The 12500-nt window shown below is 43.2% G+C and overlaps 1 protein-coding gene across 1 annotated transcript in view; it reads right to left on the bottom strand.

Annotated features, from left to right (window-relative positions):
- LOC138032343 (BAG family molecular chaperone regulator 4-like) overlaps positions 1-4999 on the bottom strand; it is a 9508-nt gene extending 4509 nt beyond the window's left edge. Inside the window, exons 1-2 of the mRNA XM_068880003.1 lie at positions 4728-4999; positions 432-2040 (exon numbers count right to left, since the gene is read on the bottom strand). Of these exons, the coding sequence (XP_068736104.1) occupies positions 432-2040; positions 4728-4880 (1762 nt within the window). The 5' untranslated portion in view covers positions 4881-4999. The remainder of the gene's footprint in view (positions 1-431; positions 2041-4727) is intronic.
- Between the last annotated feature and the right edge of the window lie 7501 nt (positions 5000-12500).

The following is a 12500-nucleotide window of genomic DNA, read 5'->3' as shown; positions in this document are numbered from 1 at the left end:
TATGGAAGGTTCTTTACTCATTGGGTTTTACTGTTCTTCTAACCTGCAGAGCTGGCATTTTTTTGGCAGGAATGGCAACAACTTAAATGTTACGAACACAAGTCCCACAATTTGAAAGCAGAGTGGTGTAAGTTGATCATCCTCTTCACTAGAAAATTCTTTTTAACTCTCTCCAGCTCTCCGTCACTTTTACTATTCAAGATGGCATAATCATCATCCCTTTGCGATGATTCCAATTCGATTCCCAACAAAATACCCTGCCCTGCAGGCTAAAATGGTTCCAAATCAGAGATATTTCTAGGGTTGAGGATTGCAGGGTACAACTTATTGAAAACAATTTAAAAACCAGGACAGCTCGTGTCACTGCCTAATAACACAATCATCTACACTGAAGTACAATAATGACTGTTAATTCATGAAATCCAACAAACCTCTTCTCCCAGAAAATGACAAGATTCTTGGTTCCAGTTCCTCTGCTCGACAAAGCAGGATATCAATTGAATTGATTTTGGCATCAGACGAAACAGATCTGTGAGCTATATATTGGCTACGAGGTGCAGCAATACCAGGGTGATTATAAGTGATTCCATAAGGTGGTGGTGGGGGCTGAGCATAAGGCTGTTGATTTGGCAAAACAGGCTGCTGTTGATTGACAACGGGGTATCCAGAAGTGCTTGACAAGGATGTGGATTGATAACTAGCAGGTATAGTTTGGGATTGCAGCGGCTGATTTCCAGACTGGTCAAGAGGATATGACGCTTGCTGCGTGTTGTATTGGAATGGACTAGCCCTATGAACAGCCGGTGCAGGATTAGCAAATGGAGGCATCCATTGTGATGGTTGGGGAGCTACTGATGGGGAATAAGAGGGTGGTTGGCCATCTGTTATCTGTTGTTGCACAGCAGCTGGTGGGGTATGATATGCCTGGTTTTCAGCTGTTGGTCTACTTCCAGACGTACTTGACACGGAAGGCGATGAATATCCATAGTTATTTTGATATAGATACTGCTGTGGTTGCTGATTAGGGGGTTCCCTTCCATGTTGTTGAGGCAAAGGTGCTGGCATTCCACGTGGGGGTTGTTGGCCACTTCCTTGAAGAGGGGTCGTCATGATGCCTGCAGGCGAAGGCACAGTGCTTTGCATGGTATCCACTTGATAGGGCTTGCCAACCGACAGTGTAGGTGGTGGATAAGAATGACCAGATGCTTGGGCTGGCAGTTGATAAACTGGCTGATTTGTTTGTCCTGATGTTGGAAATACTGGTCCACTAGATTGGAATGGTGCCTGTGCTAGGCTTGGTGAGGGCTGGTATGGCTGGTTAGCAAGTTGAGATGGTGCAGGACTGTTTACTTGTCCAGAGCTCTGATATGGCTGAGCAGATGTGGGTGTGTGGTAAGCTTGGGTTACCTGTGAAGGTGGCATTTGCATTTGCATGGGCTGACCAGAAAGTGCCCTTGTTTCACCAAAAGATTGGCTTTGTTTTTGAACTGATGCTTGATAAGGCTGATTAACAGCTGACCGAGGCACCTGATATGGTGGAGTAGGTTGAGATGGCACTTGAAATGGTTGGCTTGGGGATGTGGAAGGCATTTGCTGCGGCAAACTAGGAGACGGTGGCATGACTTGATTAACACTACCATACATAGCTGGCCCATTTACAGCAGACGTTTGGTGTACTGGACCTGCTGGTGGTATCTGATACGTCTGGCTTGTACTTGGCACTGTCATCCCACTGTGGTGTGCTTGATAAGGCTTCTGTGGAATCGTAGGTTGTTGTTGTTGTGGTTGATATCGGTACCCATGACCACTAAAGTCAGCCGGTGGATAAGGTTGTCTTAAAGGTGGCATCTCCTGTAGCTGGCCAGGAGGTAATTGGTAAGGTTGATTGCTGTTTGCTGGACTCTGATAGCCCTGTCTTGAGTTTGGCTGAGGCATTACACTAGAACTCGATGCCGGAGGTTGGTATTGTTGAGTTCCACTTGCAGTTGGCATTTGAAATGGTTGAACTGTGGACTGGTTCATTGGCTGTGATGTTGGTGCCTATCATGATAATTAAATGGACATGGAAGCCGTAAATACAAAAACAGTGAGAAACCATTTTTCAGAACCACACTAAAATTAGCTTCTCACTCAAAAATAATTTGTTTACTCGAAATCGGTACATGTAGCTTTCAATTCACTGGTAATCAAAATACTCCAGTCCAGAATTTAGCAAGACTGCTGTGTGCGTAAAAAAATCAAATCAAATAAAAAAGGACAGCTTTCGGCCTGAAGAAAACTTCCGAAAATACCCATGGGACAACGACAACAATTCTTGCTTGGTAGTGTCATGAACATAAAAAACAAGACTCCTATAAGGGCGTATCGGTGAGACACACAAACAGTTAAAACAAATTGTCCAGTTACAGTGATCAACTACAACTAAGTACAGGTAAACTTAGGAAAATGGGGAGAGATTACCAGAAAGATAAATTTGTAATTTAACTAGAAGTTATTTTGTTGTAAAACAGAAAGAAGTTATCCCTTATTATTAAATTCTCAACCTCAGATAATGCATTTCTCGTGCTCTGATTGGTTCACTCAATCTCAGTTATCAGCTCATATAACTTAGTTTGACCTTATATGGTAAACGATTGCGTTAAGCATTGCTAAACTAAGACTTTTTTCGCCAGAAAGCGAAATTTCTCTTTGAATAAGGCCAAAACAGAAAAAAAAACCTTTCTTTGTTGAAAGTTTGGATCAATTCCAACACTTTGAAGTATGGAAAAAGTGAAGAAATGTTTTTGAAGATGAGCTTACACTGTACGTCTGTCTGACCACAAGGTATTACACAACATACGCACCTATCACATACGCACTGTTGTCTATGTGTCTTGTTAAGTTAAGACCATTCGGATGGGGTTAGTACTTGGATGAGTGACCACTGCAAAGTCCCCGTGACGACTATCTATCTATTATTTTTAAAAACTTGATTTCATTTTTCAACTACCATTTGCATCCATCCTTGAAGCGTGACGAATATTGCGCGAAGCTTTACTTTTCAAACGTTAATGGCGTGTCTGGTTATGTATCAGTTTTGGCCAATGATGCATTGGCGGTTATGCTGTGAAATTGACCATGTTTTTGGCGGTATACCAGCATGTTTTGTTTACATGCTCTTTACGTTTTCAGGTTTTCTGTGAGAGCAGAGATATTTATGAATTTGCCATGGATTCTTGAAGAGTTTAAGCATCTCTCTCCCATGAGTTTTCAAAACCACAAAATACGGAATTTGGTATACTTTTCCAAGAGGAGATACAGTACGACAACTACGAGAAAAAATACACCGAAGTGAAACTAGAAAGGTATATCGAGGAGGAAATATTTCTGCATCTGGAGCATTCTGCGCACACACTCTTCCGTCTTTCAAGGAGCATTTGAAATCTTGATTGAAAGCGACTCCTGGATGGTAATTTACCTCCTTCCAAACTTGTTAACACCAATTTCTTTTGTATCCATTGAAAAACAAGCAGAGATGTTATTAGGGCGGTTAAGCAAAACCTGACTGCTCTCATGAAAAACCTGAAAACTCCAAGAGCATGTGAACACAACATGCTGGTATGCATGAGTCTGAAGTTTCCACTGAAGTTAAAGGTGTTCAAGTGGGGTTTGAACATCCCAAAATCCCAGTCACTTGATTTCTTTTTGTATTTGGTTGTTAGAGGCATTTTTCCTAATGTTCTCTTTATGTTTTTGATTCCTATATTGGGGGGAATGGTGTTGAAATTCCCAAACAGTGCTTTCTGATAGCGGGTGTTGACTCAATGGGCAAATGAACATACTGGTTTCATCGATAAATGCTTGGCACAATGGCCAATTGAACGCACTGGTTCAATTCACAAAAATGTTTTGGAATGACTGAACAAAGAAGAACAAGAAACAGGTAGATTGGAGTATTTGGTCTATGCAATAATGTTCACAGTTTAACACACAGGAATTGAGCAAGATCTAGAAGTAATGTTGGAAATTCTCCTTACCTTTAACGCTTGCCGTTAAGTCAAAGAAAAATCATCTTAGTTTATCAAATACGTTCAGATGTGAGGTTACTGTGTCAATCATCCCGGGTGGAAAGGATTCCAAACTAAATTTTTGCTCACACCATAATAACAGAACTCAGTGGCCAAGTGGATGGTGTAGCGTGTGTTCAGAATGCCAAAAGGCTGGGAGAGTGGATGTTCTGATCGCTTAAGGGAGCTTGGAAAATATGCTGAAGGGCATAAAATTAGGTGCCACGACCGGAGGTTAATTTGATATCGGTGGGGCACATTCGAGACCACGAAGAAAAATAAGAAAAGTAAGGAATGAGCCCAAATTGTTTACCGTGGCTGTCTAGCTAAGGCATCCCACGGAAAAAGGAAAACCTGTGCCAAATCCGAGGTTCACGGAATTATCCTTAACAATTAATTCCAGTGCATTATAAATAAGAGGTACCAAATATCAGAAAGAGAAGCAGCAAGGAAAATAATACAAGCTTTGATTACCCTGATGTTGATATCATCCAAAAAAGATTTGCAATATTTCATATAAGAAACTTAGCTTTAAATTGTACTTAATTAGCTTAAGAGAAAAGCTTCTTTTTGCCATTCATCTGTCAGTTAATGTACTTGTAGCAAATCTTGAATGGAAGAAAATGAGTTCATTTTCTCCATTACGATATCAAGACAAGACATTAAAATATTCAAACTCACCGTATAAGCTTTCTGCGTTCTCGGATCCTCCCAAGAAGTCGTTCTTGTCTTATGATCGATGAAGAACGGTCTACCCGAGTTCGGATCATGTTTCATCTCCCACCCCTGTGGAAGTGGCGGAAACCCAGGCATATGGGCTTGATACGTTTCCATGTATTTTTTATGACAGGAGATTGTAAACAAAATCTTTATATTTTTCTCTTTTTTTTTCAGTTCGCGTCAAATTTGTGTCAAAAACATTCAGCGTAACTAACATCCGCCATAACTCATTTGAGGCCGCAATGGGTTATGGGGCCTTCGGAATGACTCAGTATTGGGGATCCTGTGACTCATTATCTTCCCCGCTATCCTCTTTGGGATTGGTGTTGCTTGGCAGCGGTATTACGTTTTTGAGACACGGACGGCAACCGGAAGTGATCTGTTTTCCCTTTTAACTTGTCTTCACACAACCACATTTATATTGCTAAGAATCTTTTCTTCATTGGAGATGATTAGGGTAAAAATGTGGGAGAAACCACTGTCCTGGCACGAGAAATGTTTTCTTCCGGTTGCCGTCCGCGTCTCAAAAACGCTCTCTAATGTAATATTCTGACTCCACTCGCTCGAGATTCCGATAATAAGAAAATGATTCTTAAACTCTGGATACCGCGTATAACTGAAAATTATATACTAAGAATACTGTATCAATGAATCTATACGATTGTGCCGTGCCAGATATGAAAAACCACCGAAAAAAAAAAAACACTATTGAGATGTTGCTAAATTAAAATAAGTAGAGCCGTATTCCTCATCTAAAGCCCGCCGCACATGGTGAGGAAAGGACTGAGCAAACTGCCTCGCGAGGAGGTTTGCTCAGCCTTTTCTTCACGTGTGCAGGGAAATTTTGGTAAGAGATTCGCCTCGCGATGCGTGAGGATAAAATCAAACGTGTTTGATATTTTAGGCCTCGCGAGGAAAATTCCTCACTGTGTGCGGCTAGCCTGAGAATCGAGCTGAGCTCGGTCAATCAAGCATCCAATAAAATACATCGCATTCTCACGTGGCATCAGTGGAGTTTCTTCCTCCGACGCCACAACTGAAGTCACGTGAGAATGCCATGTATGTTCTTGGATGCTTGATCGACCGAGCTCAGCTCGATTCTCACGATAGCCGCACACAGTGAGGAAATTTCCTCGCGAGGCCAAAAATATCAAACATGCTTGATTTTATTATCACGGCCTCGGGAGGCGACTCTCTCACCAAAATTTCCCCGCACACGTGAAGAAACGGCTGAGCAAATCGCCTCACCAGGCAGTCTGCTCAGCTCTTTCCTCACCGTGTGGGGCAGGCTTAATGCAGCGGCACCAGACCCTGATGAAAGGGCAGTATTACGTTGTTACTTAAGGTTTAGTGGCGCGACCCTACCTAATGTATAAAAATAGATTGCCATGTAAAAGACGGGGAGACCCGCCCGTATGTCAGCGGTCACGCCACCGGGACAGCAAGAGAAGCAAATGGTACAATACGCCATTCGAAGCGGTACAGCCAGAAAATACAGCCAGATTGAGTTAGAAGCTCTAGCCGGCGACTTCATATGTAGAAAATTCTACCTGTTCCTGTATGGAAGGCCGTTCAAGATTATGTCTAGATCTGATCACAAGCCCTTGAAAAGTGTATTCAACAAGCCTACACACACCACATCCATCCGGGTTCTGAGAATCGTGAACAGAATGTTGGACTACGACTTTCTCGTCCAGCACAGACCAGGGAAGGAGAACATCTCTGACTACACGTCTCGTCACTCTGTGCCGTTCCATTCGTTCACGAAATTTGAAATGAGGACCACCAAGGAGGTTAAACGTTATTACATGAATTATGTAGTGTCGTCGAACACGCCAAAAGCCGTCACCAAGGAACAGGTACAGAAGAGCACCAACGAAGAACCAGCTCTACGGGAGCCCCGGGGGAGGTACTGCCATATATGGACTATATAGTTATGTACCGCAGTGAAGGGTATGGTTTTCAAGCAGTTTACTCCAGGATAGAGTATATAAGTCCTAGCGTTTGGATCTAGCATAGGGTATCATTTTTCATGAAACTGACCATTCGGTTGAAGATTTTATCAAGACTAAGGAAACCAGAAATTCCCGCTCGAAAATATAAAAAAATTGAGTCGGCAAAGTTTAAGTTTACGCAACTCAGCCTCAAAAGTGTCGCTAAATGGCTATCATGAAACACTTCCGGATATTAGTAACTGTCAAGTATCGGGATTTAGACGGAAATCGGTGCGAGTTTACTCTAGTATAGGGTAGCAAAATTCAGCTGAACTAGCTCTGGTATAGGCTAAGGGTTCCAGAGTCCCAGCGGCACATCCCACCCAAAAATTCCCAAAGTACCCCCTTCCCTCCCCCGGGACGGGAGCTCAAGAATGGCAACGGATGGTTGGACAAGAAAAGCCGTGTGACCCTACATGCATACAAACATGTCTTTGCCGAACTCACAATAGTAGACGAAATTGTTATGAGAGGAGATTGCATCGTAGTTCCCGAAAGACTAAGAATGAGGATGCTGGAGATAGCTCATGAGGGACACCAAGGACAAGTAAGAACAAAGCAGCTTCTGAGGCTCGTGGGGGGGGAGGGGTACTCCCCTATATGGGCTATATAGGTACGTGCCGCGGAATAGGATATGGTAGGGTATGGTTTTTGGAGGTTCTCAATCCTTAAATAGGGTATCCTTTTCGGCTATGTTGGCATAGTGTCCCGGTGTGATCCTTAGATAGGGTGCCTAAATTTGTATCAGCAAAAGTAGCACGGTGTAAACACCCAGTTAAGCGGAAAACAAATGATCTGTCAAAGTTAAAGTATTGCCAAAGCGATTTTAAAAAGATTGTGTTTTTGCGTGGCGGTTAGTCGTTATTTGGATCGTCACGCAACGTTTCTCTCCCCTCCCCCAGTAGCCTGCGAACACTAATAGTTTTCCGGCTTTTGTTTCACGGCGGCTCTTTCTGGAGGCGTGAAACAAAGCAGGAAACTGTATGTGTTCGCACTCAACTCCATTAAATATGGCTTTGTCCTGAAATAACAAACTCTGTGATAAACAGACCAACACATGCTCGATACGAATTTTTATATTCTTTTCTTGTTGTCACACTCAGCTGCCACATTTTCAACATCCATAGCCCAAAAAAGGAACTTAAAATGTCATCTGGTCAACTACTGCCGCGGGTTGCTGTCCAGGTTAAAAAAAACGAGAGTTCAAGTCCAAACAGGGGCACCCAACGAATCTGTTCCTCACATTATCTATTCCCAGAGGAATCTTGCTGGCTGGCAAAATACAGGTGTTTCGATGAGCTGGCTGGGAAATTTTGTTATTGATAGAGGTTTTGCCTGGGAATTACAGACTTTTTCTAGCATTTCAATCCGAACTGGCTGTAGAAACTCTGAAAACTGAGGACGACTAAAAAAAAAAAAAAAAAAAAAAAAGGAACCTGTTCCCTAGTCACAAACATACGACGGCTGGTCAGAGTAATTGCGCTTGAGGAAAAAACCTGTTTTGTCCCGGTTTTGTCGCTTTTGTTCGGTCGTTTTGGATCGAGGGATTTGAAAGCGCGCGGAATTCCTGGCTGGGAAATAAATTTGATCAGCTGGCTGGGAAACCAACCAATCTTATCTAGCTGGCTGGGAAATTTCTTGTGTGTCTTGCTGGGAAAAAGGAACAGATAATGTTTTCCCAGCAACACTGAAAAACACCTGAAAATGCCTTAATAACATTTATTTTCATTAACTGGGGTATAATAATACATTTTACAACAAATTGGTCGTTTGGTGCCCCTGTCCAAAGGTTCAATGTAATTTCGTCATGAAAGATAAACAGACTCCAGTTGCCACGTGCTTTCATTCTTGAGTTGCAGTATTCAGCGGTGGTCGAGTCGGGAATTATCTCACAGGAGAAACCACAGCCACGAACGATCCGAACTAAATCTTCGGCCTGTGCTTTCTCCGTATTAATCCTGACTGTAAGTGGGACGTTTATGCCTCCTCCTACGCGCCATCTTCCTAGCTTTTGGGTCATTGCATGGGCTTCCAGTTACAACGCTGTAAGGTAGGTGTTTCACATTAAATTATATGGTAGTGAAGCGAACTATATATAAACAGGATATTTTGCTGGACATTTCTTGATCGACGTACTTACCACTAAAGTCTTTCGAATGACCACAACGGTTCGACAAGCTCACGCTCCAGATGACCTAGTTGTCCTTGATCATTCAAAATCTTAAACGCCCTCCCCTTCATGCCATTCTTCTGCATAGCCACAAATCGCTCTCCAATTTCGACTTGAAAAGTGCTCTCATGGTAGCCTTTAGCCACACAATAAATTTCAACTGTGCTGAAATCATTGTTTGGATTGTTTGGGTGAGATAAAGACTCCGACATCATTCGTAGACTGTGACAACCGACACAACTGGAGTTTTAAACCAAATATTATCTTAAAAGCGTCATCTACTTTATACAGTGATCGGTGTGAAAGATTCGTATCCACATGTATTTATCGCTTAGTATGTATGCAGAGAATAAAGAAGACTGTAAGCATCGCTGCACTACAAGGAAGACCCATACGAGAAGAGGTTCGCGGAGGAATTAGAGCATACAGAGCGACCGAACATCCGAGTACGGGAGAGAGCCCGCACAAAATGATGTTCGGTCGAGAATTGCGTGGGAAATTCCCGGAGGCCAGAATGAAAAGAGCTCAGCAGGACGGCGACAAGATACGGAAGTGGGGCAGAGATAAAAAAGAAAAGATGAAGGCATACGGTGACAAACGAAGGCACACAGCTCCGATGAACATCAACGAGAGCGATCTCGTTCTAGCCAAACAAGAACGAAAAAACAGTTTAACATCCATTTATGACCCGGTTCCGATGGTCGTTATTGGCGTTACAGGAGATACGATAAAAGCAAAAAACAGCGAAAGAATAAGAACCAGAAACTACTTGTATTGAAAACTGTTCAAGAATGGCTACAGACAAGTGGTTACATGTGACGACTCCGATGACGAAGACGCCTTTGATCCGGACACCCCCACAGTTGAAGAGACCAGCTAAGAGGCCGAGGGGCACAGAGAATAGTGCAATCCAGAACATAGACAACTGGTGTCAGACCGTCCCAGAAGAAAAACCACGTCTACAAGGGACACGAAACATAAGGACTTCATCTGCAGTTAATAGTTAGCGCAACTTGGCTGAACGTAGATCGTGTTAAGCTGGTGACTTTCTTTCAGTTACATTTTCTGTTTCAGTTATAAGGGGGGAGGGACGTAGTGGCGTGGCCGCTAACATATGGGCGGCGAGACCCTACCTAATGTTATAAATAGATTGCCATGTAAAAGATGGGGAGACCCACGAAGCAGGATTGTAAACGAAGCTTGACATTAAACTCAGGGAAAAATTATGTGATAAATACAGTTCGCACCTACCGTAAATGATCTAATAAACGCCCACTCTCAAATAAACGCCCCGTATCTAATAGACGCCCACTGAGGTGTATAGTTTGTATTAGACGCCCCTCTCTAATAAACGCCCCTTGTCTAATAGACGCCCCCCCTTTCCCCACCCCACCCCCAAGAATCGCATCAAAACTAAAGAAAACTCTTAGAAAATCACGCAATTTATTTAGCTTTCTTCGTGTTTGACCAACAATGGCTTGCGAACAGCATCTTGTTCGATGTCTAGTTCGAAGTACGGTTTCTTGACTCAATATGTCAGAAACTTTCTTTCGGTTCGTCCTAGCTCGGTAACATCCAGGAACGACAAGACCCACTTCACGTTTTCGTTTTCCACAAACTTTGACAGTGAGAGAGTTCGTTTCTGAAGCAGCCAGAAAACCAGCAAGCACCCTTGACAGCTCAATAGGGACATGCCCTGTTAAATCCAAATTTCCTTCGTCGAGTGATTCTTTGTACACCCCAAGAGCATGAAGATCATACTCTTTTGATTCCTCGCGGTTGTCTTTCTTGCAGATTAAAACCTCATCTAGAATTGGGGTCCACGTCACCTTGTATACATGATGTCCACGTATCGCTGCCTTAAACTTCATTTCATAGGACATGGAGAAACTAAAATTGCAGTCTGTCCTGGCCATGCTGCAAATCCTCCAAGTGTTATTGACCCTGATTGACCCTGATCTCTTTTCTTCGTTGGACTTTGATCACAAGCAAAGCATGTCTTGATTGACAAGTGACCGCTGTGTGGTACCAGGCACTGTACACGACCTTTACACGTGATTGAACAGCCGACCTCGTACATACCGGCACGCTAGTACTGTCTACGGTAACTCTTTAAGCTCATATTTTTTAGTCGTGGTTTGGCATCATGTCTACTTCTCGTGACGCAGCTACCTCGCACAAAGGAGAGAAGAAGCGAAGCTTTACCATGTCATTTAAATACGAGGCGATAGAATACACAGAAAGGGAATCTAACCGAGCGGCGGCCGAAAAATATAAGGTCGAAGTTAAGCGTATGGAGTCAAGGGTGGCACAGTCGGTTAGTGCGCGGCCTTGGTGCACAAGGTCCGGAGTTCGATCCCCGGATCTCACATCCTTGTTTCGACTTCTTTCCTTTCAGTGTAGCCTAAGGAGCTTTAAATACCCTTAAAACGGAGCACTGATGGAAAGAGGGGGATAAAATGAGCGCACCGTCGGTTTCCTGGGAGAGTACTCTCTAGAGAGTAAAGGAACTTCCGACGTTAAATAACGTGTACCTTTACCTTACCTTTACCTATCCGCGAGTGGCGCCAAAACAAACAGTCAATCAAGGAATTGAAAGAAAAACACAAAGGGCAAGGAAGGGAAAGGCTTGAAGGAGGTGGACGAAAGGTTATCGATGATAACCTTGATGAGATAATCCTTGAATGGATTCACGGTCGAAGAGCAAATGGCCTCAGAGTTTCTCGCAAACTTATAATGGTAAAGGCAAAACACTTGTACGAAGAAAGATGACCAGAAGGTGAACAAGACTTGTTTAAGGCGACCGAAGGCTGGCTTCAGAAGTTTATGCTGCGAAATGGGCTTTCGCGGAGAAGAAAGACAACTACTGCCCAGCAAGATCCACATCGAGTTATCGATAAACTGATATCCTATATCCTTCATGTTCGCCGCCTTTCGCAACAACGCAACTATCAGCCTCCTTGCATTATAGCTATGGATGAAACGCCTGTATGGGATGATATGGTCTCCGACACTACTGTCGATAAAGTAGGAGCTACATCCGTCAATTTTGAAGACGACGGGACACGAAAAAGTCATGGTCACAGTATGCTTATCTGTTCGAGCTGACGGGACAAAATTAAAACCGTTTATTGTGTTTCGTGGCGCGAAGCGAGAGTCGAAGAAGCTAAACGAAGATTATAAGCATAAATGCGTTATAGCCACATCAGCCAATGCCTGGATGAATGAAGAATTAACCCTGAACTGGGTGAGAAGCGTTTTGGGAGCGTTTTCCTTTAATAGACGCTTACTGGCGTGGGATTCGTACGAATGTCACATGATGCAAAGCGTAAAGGAAGCACTTTCCAGAATCAATGTTGACCAGGTCATCATCCCCGGTGGTTGTACAAAGTATGTACAGGCGCCAGATATAAGCTGGAACAAACCGTTCAAGGCATTAGTTGCTGAGCAGTACGATGGATGGATGGCTAGTGGTGTTCAAGAATAGACAGAAGCTGGAAACATGCGACCGCCATCAAGAAAGACCACGAACAATTGATTATGACAATATGCAAAAAAGACAAAATAGTC

This window comes from Montipora capricornis, chromosome 14, assembly GCF_036669925.1.
Source record: "Montipora capricornis isolate CH-2021 chromosome 14, ASM3666992v2, whole genome shotgun sequence".
Taxonomy (NCBI): Eukaryota; Metazoa; Cnidaria; class Anthozoa; order Scleractinia; family Acroporidae; genus Montipora; species Montipora capricornis.
Note: the sequence above shows the minus strand (reverse complement) of the source record. Positions and strands in the feature narration are given on the sequence as shown.